We start from the raw sequence: 19,691 nt of genomic DNA, 5'->3' as shown, positions 1-19,691 counted from the left end.
ACCCTTTGCGGGGATGGAGTCAGCCCTGGAACAACACTTGTGACTGAAGTGGCTGTCAGCTGGGGCGAGTGGACATTCAGGCTTGCCACTAAAACTCCTGGTGGTATGGGCTGGACAGTGTCAGCAGCAACAGGGCTTGTGCCCTGCTCCCCACACACCTCAACCCCCTTCCTCAACACAGACCCACCAAGGCCAACCAATCACATAATAAACATATATTTATAGATATACAATTTCAGAATTCTATTTCAAGAAATACAGCTTCTCAGTGGATCCATTAGGATCTATGTTCTTATTGCACATGGCTCAGCCCATCTAGGGACATCTACTGAGACCAGAGGGTTGGGGTGGTGGGAGCCGAGCACCAGGGCCACCACGGGCAAGGCGCTCTCACCCACATCCAGGTCTGAGCATCTCTTTGGGCGGGGTGGGGGGGACGCTTCATCACAGGGCAGGACCTTGTTTAAAAACCATATTTGACATTTCTCCTTAACCAAGCTCCCTTTCCCAGCAAGAATCCTATTTGTTGGGGGACTTTTATAAAAAGAGCCAAGAGAAGCTCTGGGAGGGTGGTGATCCCCTCCTGGCTGGCAGCTTGGGGGTAGTAAGGCTTTGGAGGATGGAAGGCTCAATGACACACCCACCACCAGAGGAAAATTTGGGAAAAACGGTAATTGCAAAACGCCCAGTATAAACTGTGGGAATAAATAAAACCTCCCTTCCCTTCCCCTGGCAGCAACTGCTGTTTTGAGAAAAATCCTCATTTGAGGGTGACCATAAGAAAACCCTTCTGGTTCAGGTGCATCCTTTATCCAACGTTCAAGAGAAGGCCGGGTGGCATCATGTCCACGGAGGGTAGAGACAGAGGCGCCCATGGTCACGGACTTTCATTAGGAGTCGGCTTCTGCCCCAGCGTCCTGGGCCCCATGTGGTTGACTCTGGGAGGAAAAGCCTTCTGGAGTCCTTGGTACATGACTTAGGAAAAACCAGTAGCAAAAATGGGGCTGTGCCCTGGGGCACCTATAAGGCAAAACTCACATAGGGACTAAAGGGGGAGGTGGTCAGGCAGAACCTGGCTCCCCTCTCCAACACTGCTTCTCTCAGTGGCAGGGGGGGCAGGGGGCTCCCGGACACCGGGACAAAGTGCCCACCTGAGCTGGCCAAACTTGTGGTGGGTGGTCTCATCCCCACAGGCCATCTGGGGCCTCTACCATGACTCAATACTGACCTGGCACCTGGCCCCAGGAGTCCTTTCTTCCCCCGCAGCCTGCTCCCCTCCAGTTTAACCATACAGCTGGCAACCTTCCAAGTTCTCTGCAGATTTATGCTATCATGATTACTGCTGCCATCAAAAACAGGCTGGGGTTGAGGGGAACGTTAAAAGCTGTGGCCCAACTTTCCTCATGCTGTCAGCTACGGCTAATGTCTAGCCTTTGAAGGACCAGGCTGCCTTTCCCAAACAGGCCTTGTTTTCTGAAACAGGGAAGAAATCAACTCAACAACTTAACCAAATCCCTGCACGGTTTAAAAAGTAGACTATATCTCTATATATCTCTGTATCTTTATATGTGTTATTTACATATAAATATATACATATACACGCATCTATAAATTACATTCTACAGAGCGTTCTCTTTCCTCCTCCTCTCTATCCTTGGCCAACACCGCTGACTACCTCCACTGAGGTGACTGGTGGTAGCTCCTGGGAGGGGGGAAGAAAGGCAGTTGGGTGCCCCCTCCCCCAGCCCTTCCTACAGACATTTGCTGCAAGTTTTACATTCTACTTTCGTTGTCATGGTTTCTGTATCCTAGGAGAGAGCCAATGTGGAGCCTGAGCCTCTGCCAGCCCTGGGAGGAAGGGAAGCAGCCCCATGGCAGGTTTTCCTGTCTGTCCTAACAGCTTTCTGCATTTACTGGGTGAGAGAGAGGGCAGTTGTGCAGCGTCCGGCCTCCAATTCCATTTTAATTTTTTTTCTTTTTTTGTCTTTCCTTAAATATACAGTTCGTCACCTTGGCTCAGTGCGTGTCACCACAAATTCTCCAGGGATTTCATAGTCTGGGGAGGAGAGTGGTAACAGTTAGCTTGGCAGTTAGGTGCCCCAGAGCCTCCAGCTCAGCCCACACTAATAAGCCAACTCCTCGGCCCTGTCCGGCGCTGTCCACCTCAGCCCCTGCCCCGTCGCCCTCCTGCAGTCTGTTTCTCTCTCCCAGAGGCACCGGCAAATGGCCTCAAAGCAGAGTCTGTAGCTGGATCCCTGCTGAGGGGACACAGGCAGAGGAGGGGGTGGGCAGCGGACCAACACAAAAAAGAACCATTAGTGGCTCTGCCCGCACTCCTCTGGGCTTGGTCCAAGCTGTCCCCTCTGGCAAATGCTGGGAACAGAGCCTGCTATCCACACACAGGGGTAAAGGGGGCGGGGAGCCTGCTACCAGCACCTTTTTTCCCTCACTCCTTCTGTGCTAAGGGCTCTCTGTTCTTTCGACCCTGAACTCATGACCTTCTGTTCCCTTCTTCAGACCACAGGTGAGACGCCTGGGGGGCCGGATGCCTGCAGCTTCCAGGTGCAGTGGTGTTGAGAGTGCCTCTGACCCCACCAGACAAGGACCAGTCTGGGGGCACACGCCCCTCCTGCTCCCAGCCTGTCGGCTCCCTCCCCTGGGCGCTGTCTGGCTTCCTAACCATCTTGTTCCATTTCCTCCTGCTTGGAAGGACAGGGGAAGAGGAAGGGCTCTCGGCCCACCCATTCCCACGTGGTTCATCCTGGAGTCAGCTGGGGAGTGTGGGGGCTTTCGGGGGCCCAGTAATACTCGGCAGCCTAAATCCCAGGGCACAGATAATAGCCTGCTGCACTTGGGAAAGGGCCATGGGGGGACTGGAGGGCTGAAGTACATCAAGGAGGCATGAGTGGCCCTCAGCAGCAGCCTTGGGCACCCCACAGCTCCAGAGCCAGCGAGCGGGGTAGGGTGCTGTGGAGGAGCACTAAAGGGCACTAAAGACTTCAGTTTCCCAGCACACCCCAGAGCTGTCCCAACTCTGCAGGATGGAGGCCAGGCTGGGGACAGGGAAACTGTGCCACGATCACAGGCTCCCTCCCTCCCTACCCCCACCCTCCTCTGCCTCATGACCAAGACCAGAGCTGCCAGGAGTTGCAGGGCAGAGGAGGCCCTGGCTCATACTTGGACCTCGGTGGCAGGCTGGCCCAGGACTATCCATGCAGGGAGGCCTGCACCTCTGACAGTCGGTTACAGCTCGGGGTGCTCATCTTCTGTGCTTTGTGGTACATATCTGCATCGCCAAAGTAGCGGGCCCGGTACAGCAAGCCTTCTTCTGCAAAGCAATGGGGCAGGGTTAGGGCAACCTCTAAGGCTGCTACGATGCCTGCTTGGCCTGTGCGGGAGGGGAAAGGTAGTTACAGGTGCTGGGGCAGAGCTGGCTTCCCTTAGGGTAGACCCTGGAGAAGGAAATATGGTCCCACCTTGGGAGCAGAATAGAGGCCCCTTTCTATAGAGTACAGGTGAGGCCAGCCAAAGAGATAACCTGTTATTCTGGTGAGACGGCCCCAGGGTCCCACGGATAGATCCAGATGCCCAATCAGTGGGTGGGGAGGAGAAATGTTCCAATTTCTCTCTACATACTTACCTGTGGCAGCCAAACAGGCTGATTGCAGTGATTTATGGGAAGCTGGAGGACATCTCGAGGTGGCTCCTGGCTCCCAGCCCCAGGGAAACACAGGGGTGGAGGCCGGTTCATGGCTAGGACATGGCTGGCACAGGGCAGTGCCAGGTGCTGGGCCCACAGATCACTGGGGGAACAGGGCTTTTTCCTTCCCTGCTCTCAAGCTTTGTGCCCCCCCCCCCCCCCCCCACACACACACACTCATACACACTCACTTTGCTGCTTCTCCTTCCAACAGTTGTTTCGGAGATTGGCAATATAATCGTCTTCCACATTCCGTTCAACCATTTTGAGGCTGGAGCCTGTGTACTCCTCAGAGAACGTGTCTGCCACGTAGTAAACGACGTTCAGGTGGTCAGTGACTCGCCTGTGGACGTGGCCCACCGACCTGGCCAGAAACAGACCAGGCACAAAGTGGGCTTGGGTCCCCAGGCCCAGGGCAGCTCTAGGGCTGACTGGGGCTCCCAACAGGAGGTGCCACACAGGCCACAGGAGCAGCTGCTTCCTTCCCAAACTAGAGCAGGAACGCCACGCTACCCAAATGAGGGTGTGGAGAAAAGGCAGGGGGTCCCTTCCGTATGAGTGGCACAGACTACGGCAAGGCCTTCCTCAGGCTCTCTGCTTACCACATTGCTGCTGGGGCTTCTGCGGAGAAGCCCCTCTCTGGGGGGGCCTGGTCAGGGAAAGAGGGAACCCGGAGCGAGCACAGGCTCCACCTCTAACGAGCTGTGTGACCTGAGCCCCCTGTGCCTCCATTCCCTCATTCATCCCCTAAGCCAATCGTTGCTAAGGGCCTGCCTGTGTATCCAGGAGCTCCCAATATAGAGTGAAGAGTCTTAGGAACAAAATGACAGGAAGGATTCCAAGGAGTTGTATCCCTCCAGCTCTTGGATTCTATCTTCCAGCTCCACTGCAGGCTCTGCAGGAGCCTCAACATGCAGACAGGAGTTAGTGCTCTGGTGAGGACAGCCCCTGCCTGCCCATTCTTGCCTCTCAGCTCTCGGGCTGCAGAGAAAAAGGCTGGCATCAGGCCACAGAGCGCCTGTGCTGGCTGGTGTGGGTCCAGTGGACCGACTCTGCTCCCTGCTGGCTGAGAGGGATCCTGCCAGGCTCCCAGGCAGGCTCCCAACTGTCCACAGGCAGAGCCGGGCCACTAGATGGGAGCAGAGGGCTTCCAGCAATAGAAGCTGAGCACCAGCTCTGTATCAGATTCTGGGCCAGGTGCTGGAAATAAATGAGGGGAGCTGACGCTTTAAAAGGGCAAATAACTTGCCCAAGTTCACTATCGGTGGTTGAGACCATATAGTCATTCAACAAATGTTGTCAAGCATTTCTAATGAGTCTGGCGTTTTATGTGTATTACTCATTTATTTTTCATAAGCAGGTAGATGTTATCATTATTCCCATCTTATAAATGAGGAAACCAGGGCTCAGAGAAGTTATGTAACTACTCCAGGGTCACACAGCTGCTTAGTTAGTAGAGGAGCTGGATTCAAAGCCACCCTTGCTCTGACTCTAGAGCTCCTGTTCTTCCCATGGCCCCAGGGCCCCCAACCAGAATGGAAGAGAAGCGGTTCTTGTTTCAAGGCCAGCAGATAAGATGGGGAGAGTGTCATGAAGCCTGTGAAATCATATGAAAACCAGGTGTATGTGCAGTGTTCTAGGGAAAAGATCTGCAGGTTTCAATGCATTTTCTTAGGGTACTATGATCCTTAAAAGATCAAGAACCTCAGCTTAACAGGGAAAGTCTGGATTCTAAGCAGCTTTCTGCATTTTGATCAAGAACCTGCAGGACGAGGATGGGAAGGAAGGTCCTTGATGGGTGCTGAGACTCAAAGGCCCCTGTCTACCCACCATCCCGGCCTCACCCCAGCTGCAGGTACTCACGGTCTCAGGCTGAGACTGTAGGGTGGACTGGAAACCATGAGCTGGCTGAGAGCCGACACGAGGATCAGGATGAGGATGGGCATCAGCTGGACGAACACCCCCAGCCCACCCTAGAGGGAAGAGCCAACGGTCACCCAAGCCGGACCTGGGTGGGGGGCAACGCTGGTGGCAAACGCCACCAGCTCCCCCAGCACAATGGAGTCTGGGTGGTGGCAGCCAGCTGCCATGCAGATAGGCCATGACGCCGCTCCCTCCCTTTCCCTCCCACAGGTCCCCCAAATACAGAAACTCCTCTACCTGCCAGTTTCCCCAGATAAAAACAAAGCAGCAACTGGGGTTAAATGTTGGGGTGGGAGGTGGGTATATGTATTTACTTGTGAGAAAATACCAAAAAAAATGTGAGCAAAAGTGTCTGCCTCCAGACACTTGGGAGGCAGGGCTGGAGGGAGACCTTCCCTATATACACCCTTCTGAATTCTGAACCATATGACTATATTACCAATTTAAAAACTGCCAGTTAAGAAATTATAAATAAAAAAATTTGTTCACTGTGTGATAATCTGTGATTTAAAAAACTCTTCTGTATGTTAAATACACACAAAATAAAAGTTTAAAACATGGATAAAAACAGAAGGCCACATTATCAGAGCAAAAGAGAACCCCTCTGCCTGGCATAATTTTAAATATTCTGCAACTGTCCGCAGTATTTTAATCTTAGCTAACTGCTTTAATTTTAGTCAGCCAGCTGGTCTTATAATCTGTGGCATTCAAAATATGTTTGATGCACTGTCTTGTTATAGCTTTTGTATACATTTTTTCTAATAAATTTTATTTATTTATTTATTGGCTGCGTTGGGTCTTCGTTGCTGGGCACGGGCTTTTCCTAGTTGTGGCAAGCAGGGGCTACTCTTTGCTGTTACTTACTTATTTATTTATTTATTTATTTATTTATTGGCTGCGTTGGGTCTTTGTTGCTGCACACGGGCTTTTTCTAGTTGTGGCGAGCAGGGGTTAATCTTTGTTGCGGTGCTTAGGCTTCTCATTGCGGTGGCTTCTCCTGTTGCGGAGCACGGGCTCTACGCACGTGGGCTTCAGTAGTTGTGGCACACGGGCCCAGTGGTTGTGGCTTGTGGGCTCTAGAGCACAGGCTCAGTAATTGTGGCAAACGGGCTTAGTTGCTCCGTGGCATGTGGGATCTTCCTGGACCAGAGATCGAACCCTTGTCCCCTGCACTGGCAGGCGGATTCTCAACCACTGTGCCACCAGGGAAGTCCCTGTATACATTTTTAAAGAGTGTTGAAAAGAAGCAAGAAGAGCCAGCCCTATGTTGTCATGCTTTACAATTCTATCATTAAGTTTAACTTTCCGTTGCTTGGAAAATGTCACTTAGGACTTACCAAATTGACCGGGACTTCCCTGGTGGTGCAGTGGTTAAGAATCCGCTGCCAATGCAGGGAACATGGGTTCACGCCCTGGTCCTGGAAGATCCCACATGCCGCAGAGCATCTAAGCCCGTGCGCCACAGCTACTGAGCCTGTGCTCTAGAGCCTGCGAGCCACAACTACTGAAGCCCGCGCACCTAGGGCCTATGCTCCACAACAAGAGAAGCCACCTCAATAAGCCCGCGCACCGCAAGGAAGAGTAGCCCCCACCCCACTTGCAGCAACTAGAGAAAGCCCGCGCACAGGAACAAAGACCCAATGCAGCCAAAAATGAATAAAATTAAATCTTAAAAAAAGGAAAAAAACCCAAAAGAACAAATGGACCTCACAAAGGCCATTCACACTGGAACCTGCCTGCAGGTAGAGAAATTTCTGCATTACGTCCCCCAGCAGAGGCCATGAAACCCCTACTCTGGTTGTGGGTGCTGGGCAGTAGGGCTCCCTCTGGTGTCCCTCAGCTGGATGGCACGGGGGGGGGCCAAGATGGCTTCCCGGCTGAAGTTCTGGGGGCACTGCTGCCGCAGAATGTCAGCGAGGGGTATCACTCCCCAGCCCAGGCCTCATCCCCTCGGGTGGCACCGGGCACCCTCCCAGTCCCCTCGCCAGCGCTCTCCTCACTCACATCACCCTGGTTCTCCCTGCGGTCCTGCCTTTGATGGTACGTGTAGCGCATGCGGCCGTTGCTATAGACATGGACGTTACCTGGGGGGTCAGAGGCACTGAGTCAGGAGTGGGGTTGCTGGGAACGGGAGAGGCTGGCATCCAGTCTCCCACCATCACCACCAGGGAAGCCTGGCTGTGGGGACAGCGGGGGGACTTACTCGACGGGAAGCCACCTCCAAAGAACATGTTGAAGAGGTCTTCAGGGGAGATGTCAGCTTCAAAGCCACGGTGGAAGTCCGCGTGCCCATGGCCGTGCCGGGCTGCCTGGCTCTTGTCATCGCCGAACTGGTCATACTGCTTCCTTTTCTCTGGGTTGCTAAGTACCGCGTATGCTGTGCCAATGGCTAGAAAGGAGGTAGAAAGGTCAGGCCCGAGGATGCTGGGGGTGCGGCCGGAGGCGCCCGTGGCGGCCAAGAGCTCACTTCCTTCAGGTACTCAAGTGCTGCTCTAGGAAGCAGGAGTCCTAGGGGCCAGCGGGAAGTCTGGCTGTTGAGCAAGAGGGGGCGGAGCGGGGGGACCTTCAGGAACACCTCTAAGTGAATGTGGGCAGCCTGGGCTGTGTGGAGGATTAATGCTCAGGCTCCTTACTCTCCACCTCGCGACGATGGTCTGATTTTTTTCTATGCGCCAGGTCCTTTATGGGCATTATCTTTCTTACTCCTAACAGCCCATCTCCATTTTACCAGTGAGAAAACTGAGGCTCAGAGAGGTGAAGTGTCAGCTCACACAGGTCTGATGCTGCAGAGCCAGGAATCAAACCCAGGTATGTCTTGCTTCAAGTCGGCTCTCTGACTTTATGAAAACCATCAAAACGGCCCCACCTCATCACTCTCTCTTGAGGTATCCAGTGGGATGGGGCACCCCTTTCTGGAGGGTATGTAATCTTGAAGTCATAGCACGACATGAGGGCTGAACAAACATGTGGTGTGCTGTTGTAAACTGGAGAGCAGCAGGAACTCCCAGTAGGGGCCACGTCCTGGCTCACCACTGGTGGCGGTGTGGCACGGCGAGCCCTGTCTGCCCTGGGTCCAGGTCCCAGCTGCTCTTCCTTGGCCCAGCCCTGCGGCCTCCCCATTAGAGCCACCCAGGTGGGAGGCCTGCGCCCCAAAGGCCTCAGCTCCGAGCCCTCCTTTGTCTCTTGCTCCTTCTCCAGCGGCCCACTCTCTCAAAGGAGTAGTCAAAGCTGCACCTCTTCACAATCTGCAGCTGCCCCCTGAGAATAAGGAGAATGCTCCTCCTCCTCCCATTGTGCCAGGGCCCCGAGGCCAGGTGTGGTCTCTCAGTGCCTGGTCGAGGCAGGGCTGCAGGCAGAGGTCAGGGCTGGAGAAACATTACCCACAGCTACCCTGCCTCCCCAGTTCCATTCTCCTTCTTCCCCTGGGGCTGGCGGACCAGCAGCGGGGGAAGATGCCCACAGACTGCCTCACTGGGGACCAACCCCAAGCAGCCTGGAATGGAGCACCCGGGCAGCACTGTGAGATGGCACACTGGGTCTTGGGGTCTGCTCTGCCGCAGACGCCCCACCTGGCTGCGGTCCCAGCCCCCGTACCGCACAGCACCCTGCTTGGGCCAGACACGGCTAGTCACCACGCCATCCCCCAGAGGGAGTGAGCCTAAGATCCTGAAGGTCCCACTGAGGACAAGGTGGGTGTGACAGAAGAGATGTCTGTGGAACTGCGGCGCCCAGCAACTCAGTGCTGGCACAGAGCCGGCACGTGTGCCTGATTTGTTCAGTGAAAATATAAATGATTAAAGGGCAGCTTATCATTTCAGCCAGAACTGAAGCACCCACCCCAGAACCAACAGGACCTGAGGCCAGAGAGACTTTCACATCCCCCCAGGGCAGGCCCTAGGCTGTGCGTGGTGTGAGAGGGAGGGTGTGTGTGTGTAAAAGAGGTCAGGGTGGGTTGGCCACAGCTGCTGGTGCTGAGGAGACCACCAAGCTCTGACTCAGGGCCACCCAGTTTCTCAGCACAGGGAAACTACTACCAAGATCCCAGGATGAGGAAGTGAACATGGGTGAGTCAGGAGGCCTGCTTCTGCCCCTCAATCACCATGTGACCTTGGAGAAGCCACCGGTCCTCTCTTGCCTCAGCTCCCCACCTGTAACACCCGGGGAGTGAGAGGCAAGGAGAGGGGGGAGTGGCGCCATCTGTGCTCTGACAGACCATGTGGCTGGAAGTGGCTACTAGGACCTTCTTCCCAGGAAGCAGCTCCTGAGCTGGGAGGACTTGAGCCACTTCCCAAGGCCATTTCCTGGAAAAGCCCCTTCTCCCTCCTTCCCTCCCTCCCTCCCTCCCTCCCTCCCAAGGACAGGGGATCAGAACACCCAAACACTAGGGAATCAGGGCCAGCTCACCTTTGAAAGCTTCAGTGGCGCCAGGCGTGCGGTTCTTGTCAGGGTGGAACTTCAGGGCCAGTCTGCGGTAGGCCTTCTTCAGGTCCTCATCTGAGGCCCCTCTGCTCACCCCCAGGATCTCGTAGTAATCTTTACATTGCTTGACCCTAGAGAAGGGAGTGGAGCTTGGTGGGGGAACTCTACGTGGGCCCAGGCAGGGAGGTGTGGCAGGGGAGGAAAGAGCAGTGTGGGTGCACAGCTCTGAGCAGGCTTGGGGACCAGCAGGACAGGCTCAGTAGAGACAGTAAGAATACACTCAGGATTTAAGAGGGGACAGTCGCTGTTTCTGCCAGGCCAGGAACCATTTCCCTGAGCTAACAGCACCCTCACTGCAGGCAACCACAGGACTGTCAGTGTCTGTCCATCAGGGGCCTCTGCCCAAGGGTAGGTGTGTTCCAGGCACTGCCAGCTCTTCTCTCCTGGCTATCCGAGTCTGAGGGGGTAACAGAGGCCAGACACGGCAGGTGTCTGTTCACCCCATCACAGGGCCCTGAAGAGACGCTGTTTCTCTTCCACTAATTCTTATTCCTGGGGTCCCTGGAGAACCCCTGACTCTTGGCCCAGAATCAATTTCTATTGCTTATAACCCATGGGCTTGTCTGGTCAAAATCCTGTCTGGTCAGAAAGATGTAAATTTGGCAAATGCTTTTATGGCAAACTATAGTCACGCTGGGTCACACAGAGGCTGAACCCCAGGCCTGAAGCTTGCCAATGTCTTCACTAGCAGCCAGGACCATGTGGGAATGACTGCAGAGGGATTTCCGAGGCTGGCTGGTAGGGAGGCCTCAGGAGAAATGTGAGGAGCAGCTACTCCTGAGAAGCCTTGGCTGGACCATCTCAGCCTGGTAGTGAGCTGCTCTGTGCAGGGTCGGCCCAAGCCTTGGAGGGATAACTGTCTCCTGTCTCCACTCTACCCCACACAGGCTCTGATCTGAAAAGGGCCTTTGTTGGGGGCAGGAGTGTGGGTTGTGGGAGTATCTGGAGCGGAGACCAGGCCTCATCTCTGACAAACAGGGCTGTGCAAAGAGGCCCAGGACCTGCTGGCCAGTGGCAGAGGAAGCCGGCAGCGTCAGCATTTCTAGCCTCTGCTGTGGGCTGTCTTGGTGGGAGGAACAGTGGAGCCCTGAGGCCGGCACTCCAGAGCCTCATGGGAAACAAGGAGAGGGCCTGGTGAGCTCGACTTCTTGAACCTCCTCCAGCCTTAAGACCCTCCCAGGCGAGGTGGATGACAGGCTGCAGGAAGCCTTCCCTAGAGTTGAAAACGTCCCAACACAACAGGCTCTGGCCCCTGCCTGCCGCCCAGCCCTCTACCTTTTCACGGCCGCTACTTGTTCAGCAGTGTAGCCTTTGGTGCTCTCTCCTCCTCCAGCTTCACCGTTGGCCGAGGGGGCGCTGGCCCCACCTGCTTTCCTATGGGTCGCCTGGGTTGCCTCTGTGGGTTGCGGTTGGTTGCCGGCCGACTGTGGTTTCTGGTTGAGGGACTCGATCAGGGCTGTGCAAAAGCAAGGAAGCTATTCAGGGCTCCTCCTCCAGCAAGGCCATGTGCAATGGCTGAGGGACTGACTGTCCCTGGGATATCCTGGGACCCCCGCATCCCACCCAGTCTTTTTCCCAACGAAGCTCGCTCCTTCCCTGACCTGGGCCTGTGGAGGGCTAACGGGATAGTTGCCTGCTCTCTTAGGATCCACAGTTCTTAGGGTATAGATCATTTTTAAACTCAGCATAAAAATAAACCATTAACGCTTTAGGTTTTTAAAATCCCAAAGTAGGGCTTCCCTGGTGGCGCAGTGGTTGAGAATCCGCCTGCCGATGCAGGGGATACGGGTTCGTGCCCTGGTCCGGGAAGATCCCACATGCCGCGGAGCAGCTGGGCCCGTGAGCCATGGCCGCTGAGCCTGTGCATCCGGAGCCTGCGCTCCGCAACGGGAGAGGCCACAACAGTGAGAGGCCCGCGTACCACAAAAAAAAAAAAAAAAAAAAAAAAAATCCCAAAGTAATGTGTTTAGTAGCCACCCTCCATTGAGTGAGAAGATGGGCAAAGTACTCTGTAATGGGGATTCCACTTAGCAGGACCATCTGAGTCAGCTGGGATTGGCTAGAAGGCTTCCCGGAGAAGGCTTCCTCTCCCTTAGCCATGGAGAGGAATGGGGGGGAAGTGATTCTGCCCCAGAGGGCCAGGGGTGGTGTGAGACTCAGGACTAACATCTGCTGTGCTCACTGCTTGCTACTGTTTACCTTTTTCAAATGGCTGGCCACATCAAATGTCCTACTTCAATGTTCATAGTCTATACAGGGCCTTAGCTGTCACCCTCAGAGAGGGTCACAGTTATTCAAACCCAAGCCTGGATGGTCATCAGCTTCCTTCAAATGTGCCAGGTGCTTGCGGGGCTCCAGACACCATGCTGGGTGTCAGACACTCTCTGCTGCGACGCATGTGGGTCTCACCCAAAGCCTGGAGCAGGGCTCGCTGAGAGCAGAGCACTGGGGCTCAAGTGGATCACTGTGTCCTGAGCCACCGCTGCCCGTGAAATGCAGTAAATTCACGTGTTCTCACTGAGTCAGCAGCTGGGAAATCCAAATACAGAGGCTGACAGGTGAGCCTGCCCTGCATGATGGGGTGGAGAGGCTCCTGTAGCAAAGCCCGAGAAGGCGCTCAGAGAGGAGAGAGTGATGAGTGCTCACTATGAGTCAGCAGGCCTGGACACGGTGCTCTGCATGTATTCGCCCATTTAATCTTGATAGTGACTTTAGAGCTGGGTCTTATTACTGCCATCCCTGTTGTAAGGAAGGAGCTGCGTTTGATCACCTTGTCTGTGGCTATACAAGATGAGTAGCAGCGCTTAAATTCCAGGATGTCCAGCTCCTGAAACCACGCTCTTGACTACGTTGCTATCCCAGACCACACGAGCCTGGCAGGGGGAGCCCCTTCCAGCACAGCTGTCCCAAGAGAGAAGTTCATTCACAAAGACCCAGGTTTCAAATCTCAGCTCAGCCACTTCCTAACACTCTGACCCTGGCTGATCTGTGAAATTGCTCTGAATCTCGCTTTCCTCACAGTAGATAAGGATGAAATGAGATGTGTATAAGCACCTGGCACAAAGACTGACATAGAGTAAACGTTCGAAATGAGGGGCTGCTAATACTGTAACCTGGGCTGATGAACTGGCTGGCCAGGGAGGCGAGGGGACCCAAGGTGTGGGTGCTGGGGAGCTGCAAGTCTTAGGAAGGCAAAGTCTCAGCACCCAGCAGGCTTTGGACCCAGTTGTAACTGTGAGACGTCAGGCTGTCCCAGGCTCCAGGTCTATGCCAGGCACCAAGGAAATGGCAAAGGAAGAAACCAACAGGTAAAGCGATGCTGATCAAGATGGCACTGAGGGAGGAGCTGGTTTGCTGGTTTCCTAGGGCTTTTAAAGAAGCTGTTTATTTCGATTTCTCTGGAAGCCCCAGTGGTCCAGGCTGATGCCCTAAGGACAACATGCCCGGCCATTCAGTTGCTGTAGATGCACAGGAGCATCAGCCAGGAGATGGGATGGACTCTCTCCAGTACCTTTCAGGGAAGATTCTGGAAGCTTTTTAGGCAGTCACACGGAATCAGCCCCTCTAATTTCCCTACACTGCAGAAAGAGAGCCCAAAGGGGAATGGATGTGCTCTGGGTCACATAGAACATTCCTATTTGAGGTGGCAATTCAAGATTTCTGGTTGTCGACAATTAAGTCTCTCTTGTGGCCTGGACATCCCCTCTGCTAGGCGCCGAATGTGACCGCCTCATCCTGTCTCACTGTTACATCCCTCATGGCACAGTGGCTGACAGGCAAAGTAACAAAAGAGTAGGAGATAGAATAGCTTGATGTGGCGATGGAGTCAGACCGACATGATTGGGTTCAAATCCTGACTCTGCCCCTTCCCAGTAAAGCTGGCAGACATTTAAAAAGAAGGGAAATCGGTGGAAGAGACCAGAGCTGGGGTGGGAACAGTAGCAGCTCAGGTAGATGTGAAAGCATTTCTACGGCCAAAGCTACTAGGGGAGGCCCCTCCTCAAACCCAGACTGGAGAGTCAGACTGCCTGGCTTCAAACCTGGCCTGCCACTTGCATCAGAGTCACCTTGGACAAGTTAACTTAGCTTCTTCATGTAAAACTATCTCCCTCAAGAAACTTGAAAGAGTAAATCAGTAAATGAGCAAATGCTTACAAAGGACTGAGCACAATGCACAGCAAACACTGTGTCATCTGTTACTGTAACTTCATCTCCAGGTGTCTCCATGTACCTGCAGTGCCCAAGCTAAGTGAGGAGAGGGAGGCTGGATTAGGGAAAGAGCCTGGGAGTGGGGCTGGACAGTCTGCGGCCTTTGCTAATTAGCCATGTGGCCTTTCAAGTTATCTAATTCCTCAGTGAAGACACAGTCCCTGCCCTCACAGAGTTGTTCAGGGGGGTAAGTAAGATTCCATGAAATAAGGTAAATGGAAGGACTGATCGCACAATGGGGGGGGGATGCGCTCAGTCCTTCAATAGACAGCCCCACCCTGGACCTTGCCAGCCCTGGAACATCCCTCATTCCTGGACGCTGAATGCCAATCTCTCAGCTACCGATTCCTCCCTTCTCCTGTGCGCTGGCCTTCCTGACTTAGCCTGGACCCCAGAGCCAGCCATTGCATAGAACCTGCATTCTATGCAGGGTATAGAACGTAATTCTATGTAATGTAATTCTGTGTAATTCTATGCAGGGCAGCCTTTGGCATGGACCTGGAGTCTGGGACGGCCTGACATCTCACGGTTACAACTAGGTCCAAAGCCTGCTGAGTGCTGAGACTTTACCTTCTGAAGCCCTGAGTTCCCCAGCGCCCCACCTTGGGTTCCCTCACCTCCCTGGCCAGCCTGCTCCCGTGGCTGGCCAGTTCATCAGCCCAGATCACAATATTACCAGCTACTCATTCTGAACTGTGTCAGTCTCTGTGCCAGGTGCTTCCACTGAATCTGAGGCAGCCGAGCTGTCCTCCATGGCTAACCCTCACTTTGTACGCTGGGGAAACTGAGGCCTGCAGATGTTCTCATTAGCTCCCTGGAAAACACAGTGCCTTCCATCATTGTCGCTAAGCCTGCAGTGAAGCCAAGGGCTACCAGGCTGCAGGAGATGGATAGAAATTCTCAGAAAGGGACAGACTGACCCCCTGCCCTGTGACTTCCCAGCTCAGAGCCCCGTTACATCTGTCCAGCCCTCGGTGCCTCCCCATCCCACCTCCTGCGGCAGAGTGTCAAGTCCCCTCACGTCCTTTCAATGTGAGGTCCCTTGACCCTTCGAGGTTTCTCTGAGCCTCCTCTCACTCCAGCCCTCCGTCTGTCCTTCCACTTCTCCAAGACCAACCTTCCACCCATGCTCTTGCCCCTCTCCCTTTCATTTCTCAACCTGCCCTTTTCCCACGTGGCCTCTGCAGCAACTGACAGTGCCGCTCACAGCCTCCCTGACACACTGCTCCATGGCTACCTGGCCACTGCCCTCTCCTGGGACTGCCTCTTCCTGCTGTTGCTCTAGCTCTCTCTCCTGCTTCCTCTGTCTCTGCCTATTGCCTAAGAGCAGATGTGGCTATGGTTGTGCCTGCAGCAGCCTCTGCTACACGCTTCACCTCAGCCAGGCACAACTCCAGTGAGCTCCATCCAGCTGATGACAGCAGACTTTCAGCTGGAATCGGGAGCTCTCTCCTGAGCTCCAAGCTGACAGCTTCTCTGGAACATCCCACAGGCACCTTGCACTCTGCCCAGCTCTTCCCACCCATGTTCTTCAGCCTTGGTTTCTTCCTGGTCACACAGGCTTGAATTCTGAGTCCCCATTTCTCCTCAGCATCCTTCTCTCACAGAAGGCTCGGTACCTTTCCTCCAGTGACTTTATCCTGATCCATGCTGCCTTATCTCAGGCCCTCGTAACTCCTAACCCACTCAAGGCAAGTGTCTCCCAACAGGTTTCTGCCTTGAGTCTCTCTTCCCACTCATTAACCCTTTATGCTGTTCTCTATTTTTTTTAAAAAAAAAAAATTTATTTTTTTGTTTGGTTTTTATTTTTGGCTGTGTTGGGTCTTTGTTGTGTGTGGGCTTTTCTAGTTGCGGCGAGCAGGGGCTACTCTTTGTTGCAGTACATGGGTGTCTCACTGGTGTGGCTTCTCTTGTGGTGGAGCACAGGCTCTAGGCACACGGGCTTCAGTAGTTGTGGCACGCAGGCTCAGGAGTTGTGGCTCGCAGGCTCTAGAGCACAGGCTCAGTAGTTGTGGTGCACGGCTCAGTTGCTCTGCGGCATGTGGGATCTTCCTGGAGCAGGGCTCGAACCCGTGTCCCCTGCATTGGCAGGCAGATTCCTAACCACTGTGCCACCAGGGAAGCCCCTATGCTGTTCTTTTTAAGAACAGTATCCTTATCTTCCTCCTGCTATCAAAAACTTCAGTAGTTTTTCCATTAACTACAGAATAAAGTGAAAATATCCTGGCATGGCAGGAAAGAATTCCCACCATCTGGCTCCATCCTATTTTCCAACCACAGTCCTCTCTACACTCAAATTACTACCTACACAGCCTCCACATCTTGTTAAACTCAATCCCTTCCCCCACACCTCTTACAACTTCCAGCCTCCATGTCTTTTTCCCCGTATGCCCTTCTCAAGTCTCCTACCTTCCTCCAAAGTGCAGTTCAAATGCGGCCTCCCATTCTACTCCCTGAAGCCTTCCCTTGCTGTGATCTACAATTATTTTTACGTCCCCGTCATGATACTGCTTATAGTTTATCCTCCACGCCGCCCCCGCCCCCCATACTCCCCTCCACCTCAGCAGACTGAACTCATGGAGGGAAGGGACTGGATTTTTCACATCCATCCTTAAGTTCTCAGAATCTAACACTGTGCTTAATTTTTGTTTAATCACAGCTCTTGTTTTATGGTTTGCAATATTACGTTTTCTGTAACTCTGTCTCCTTCACTAGATCGGAAGCTCCTTAAGGTGAACAATCATGTCTTACCAATCTTGTTATTACCACTTAACAACAAGCAGAGACTTTGCAGATGAAACAAAAGAAAGAAGTCTTTGCATTAAATGCATATCCGGAATGAATTCAAACGTTAAACATCCAGTGTAGACAACTACCTAATATTTTTTAACCAAGGTTTCCCCATCTCAAGCCCAAATTACCCCCACATCCTTGTCAGCTCAGTGCAAGGCTGCAGATGGCACAAGGTGAAGTTCACAGGGAATCACGAGCCATATACTCTTTTCAGAATAACATGAATATGACAAATATGCAGCAGGTCACTCTTCTGCCTGAGCAAATTCCAGTACTTGTGCCCCAGGAAGGACACCCATCCAACCACCTGAACTGGACCAGGGGGCTTGCTCACAGAAGAGCTCCACAGGCCATGTTCTTACCATCCTTTCTTGGCTGCCTGTTTCTGAACCCTTGAAGTATCAGAGTCAGAACGCTGAGAGCTGGAAGCCCCCCCACCCCCATATAGAGGGCTCCCCTTTTACAGAGTGTGATTTTACAGAAAAGTTCCTTGAGCAGGTTACCTCAGGAGTCCTGGAAAATACAGACTGAAACTCTCTCTAAGGCAAACAGGCCAAAGATCAACCCGCATAATCAGAAGGGAGAAAAATTCAGGCATTCCAGGCTGCCTCTTCCACCATTACCCTTTCTCAATTGCATAATGCAGGTAAGAAGGGTTAGAAGGCTGACTGCTGCTGTTCAGTTTCATTTCATTCCTTTACTAAACATGTAGAGAGTCACAGAACTTTCCAATTTCTAGCTATGTAATCCGGGTAAGTCCCTGGCCTCTGACGTATTTCCTCATCTATAGAACAAAGATAATGATCTTTGCTCTGCCTCCCTGATAGGGCAGGCTCAAGAGAGAAAATGCACTGAAAGAGCTCTCTAAACTGAAAAGCCCTATGGGTATGATTGTTATTCACATTATCTGTGCCAACCCTCTAATTTTCCAGTTGAGGAAACCCAAGCTCAGAAAGATCACATGGTAGCAGTTAGGATGAGAACCCAGGTCTTCTTAGTACCTGCTATAGGCCACTTTACTAAGTGGTAATTGCAGGCACAAACTCTGTTATCTTTAATGGACAACCTCTTTCTCCCCTCCAGCGTGTATGAAGAAAAACTCCAAAGAAGACTCAGGTTAAAGAAAAAAAGGGTTCCTGGGTAGAGAAAGGTGATCAGTAGTAGAGACAACCTCACTATTCCCTCTCTGGTTTGGAAAAAGTCCAGGGCCGCTTAGCAGCCTGTGGCTGTCCAGCCGTCCATATGGCCGGCCACTGATGGACTCTTGGGGGCGAGGGTGGGTGGGGGAGGATAAGGCAATCGCTCTTAATCTCGCAAGCGGGAGAAGAGTCTCCAGGAAGGAGTGAAGAGCCCGGTGTCAGGTCAGACGCTCCAAGGTGGTGTGTGAAATGTGAAAAAGGCAGGCTCTAGTTTGAGGAGAGTGGTCACTGACCCTCGCCCGGAGACGTGCGAGGGAGTGAAGACATGGAGATGCCTTTTCAGGCCGTCCGAAGGTCGGAAGTCCTCTTTCCCTCTATAAAACTCATTCTCTCCTTCAGAGGAGTTATCTTTATTTTCCTGAACTATATTATTTCTCAGGCCGGCAACTGGCCTTGGGCCACCGAAAGGCCCCTTGGGAAAAGTAGTTTCGATTTCTCTTCCACGTAAGTTCCTTTCGCCCCGTCTGCCAGCGCCTCTCATTCTTGGGAACTCCAAATCTCAGAGCGTTCTGCAAGCACCTGGAAACCTGAAGTCGCTGTCGCCCCTGTCATCAGGTGTCCAGCATCCCGGAGAGGCGTGGGAGCCAAAGACTACACCTTCCGGCGGCCACCGCGCGTCGCAGTGCGCAGGCGTAGCCGCGCCTCGCCACCCCTCCCCCTCCTCCAACTGCTCCCGTCGGTCCGTTCCCGTATTCCCCCCATCAGTTCTAATGTCCCCTCCGTGTCTCCGGCACCTCACACTCACCGCGAACTCGCGGCGTCGGGTACAGCCGCTGCGCCTTCTCCAGGAAGCGGAGCGCCCGGTCAGGCTGGTTGCTCTGGATGGCCTTGAGGGCGATGCTAATACAGCGCTCGGCTTCATCCTTGTTGGATTCCATGGCGGAACCAGAGCGCGGAACCTGGGAGGGGGAGGCCGGGAGAGCGAAGGGCTGCGCCAGCACCCGGCGCGTCGCGGGGCAGGCGGTCGCAGGGTGATGACATAAACCCTCCGCCCCTCCTTTTCCGAGATTTGAGCGGGGGCGGAGGCGCTACCGTATGTCTTCTAAGAGGGGGACGTCAAAGAGAGGCGCTAAGGGTGCAAGCCCACATTCCTGGAGTCCAAGGGGGCATATTCGGAGGTCTTAAAGTTTTGTATGCTTGCACGTTCTTGGTAGTAACTCTACGCGTTTGAGACGAACGTCTCTTTATTCATTCAACAGATATTTATTGAGTACCCACTATTTGCCCGGCTAGGTATGCAGTAGATGAACAAAACAAAGCCCCTGCCCTCACGGAGCTTACATTCTAGTGTGTGTAGTTGGGTGGGGAGACGTCCAATAAAGAGATATATGCAAATAGTGATAAATGCTATGAAGAGAAAAAGAAAAGATAAAGAAATAAAGGGACTG

At 53.4% G+C, this 19,691-nt stretch overlaps 1 protein-coding gene across 3 annotated transcripts; it reads right to left on the bottom strand.

Moving 5' to 3' along the window:
* Nucleotides 1-200: 200 nt before the first annotated feature.
* DNAJB12 (DnaJ heat shock protein family (Hsp40) member B12) lies at nucleotides 201-19,282 on the bottom strand. Of its 3 annotated transcripts, none has more exons than XM_059054250.2 (9): nucleotides 19,049-19,282; nucleotides 11,378-11,558; nucleotides 10,028-10,173; nucleotides 7,827-8,012; nucleotides 7,628-7,707; nucleotides 5,564-5,673; nucleotides 3,892-4,064; nucleotides 3,178-3,328; nucleotides 201-2,056 (listed from the first exon to the last, which is right to left on the bottom strand). In XM_059054250.2, exons 1-8 carry the CDS (start codon nucleotides 19,179-19,181, stop codon nucleotides 3,207-3,209), a joined length of 1,131 nt encoding a protein of 376 aa, XP_058910233.1. In that variant the 5' UTR covers nucleotides 19,182-19,282; the 3' UTR covers nucleotides 201-2,056; nucleotides 3,178-3,206. The 3 variants fall into 3 exon arrangements, with proteins under 3 accessions (XP_058910233.1, XP_058910229.1, XP_058910232.1); XM_059054246.2 differs by having other exon boundaries at nucleotides 3,184-3,328; XM_059054249.2 differs by having other exon boundaries at nucleotides 3,231-3,328.
* Between the last annotated feature and the right edge of the window lie 409 nt (nucleotides 19,283-19,691).

Source organism: Kogia breviceps, chromosome 2 (assembly GCF_026419965.1).
Source record: "Kogia breviceps isolate mKogBre1 chromosome 2, mKogBre1 haplotype 1, whole genome shotgun sequence".
Classification (NCBI taxonomy): Eukaryota; Metazoa; Chordata; class Mammalia; order Artiodactyla; family Physeteridae; genus Kogia; species Kogia breviceps.
Note: the sequence above shows the minus strand (reverse complement) of the source record. Positions and strands in the feature narration are given on the sequence as shown.

What these genes read in the sequence shown, in the direction of transcription:
- DNAJB12 (XM_059054249.2), bottom strand. Translation starts at nt 19,181, where the DNA reads ATGGAATCCAACAAGGATGAAGCCGAGCGCTGTATTAGCATCGCCCTC. An exon ending in CGCCACTGAAGCTTTCAAAG is followed by an intron (nt 8,013 to 10,027) that starts GTGAGCTGGCCC and finishes CCTCCTTTCTAG; the next exon opens with CCATTGGCACAGCATACGCG. An exon ending in GCTGTAACCGACTGTCAGAG is followed by an intron (nt 2,057 to 3,230) that starts GTGCAGGCCTCC and finishes TCTCCTCCCCAG; the next exon opens with ACTATGAAATCCCTGGAGAA.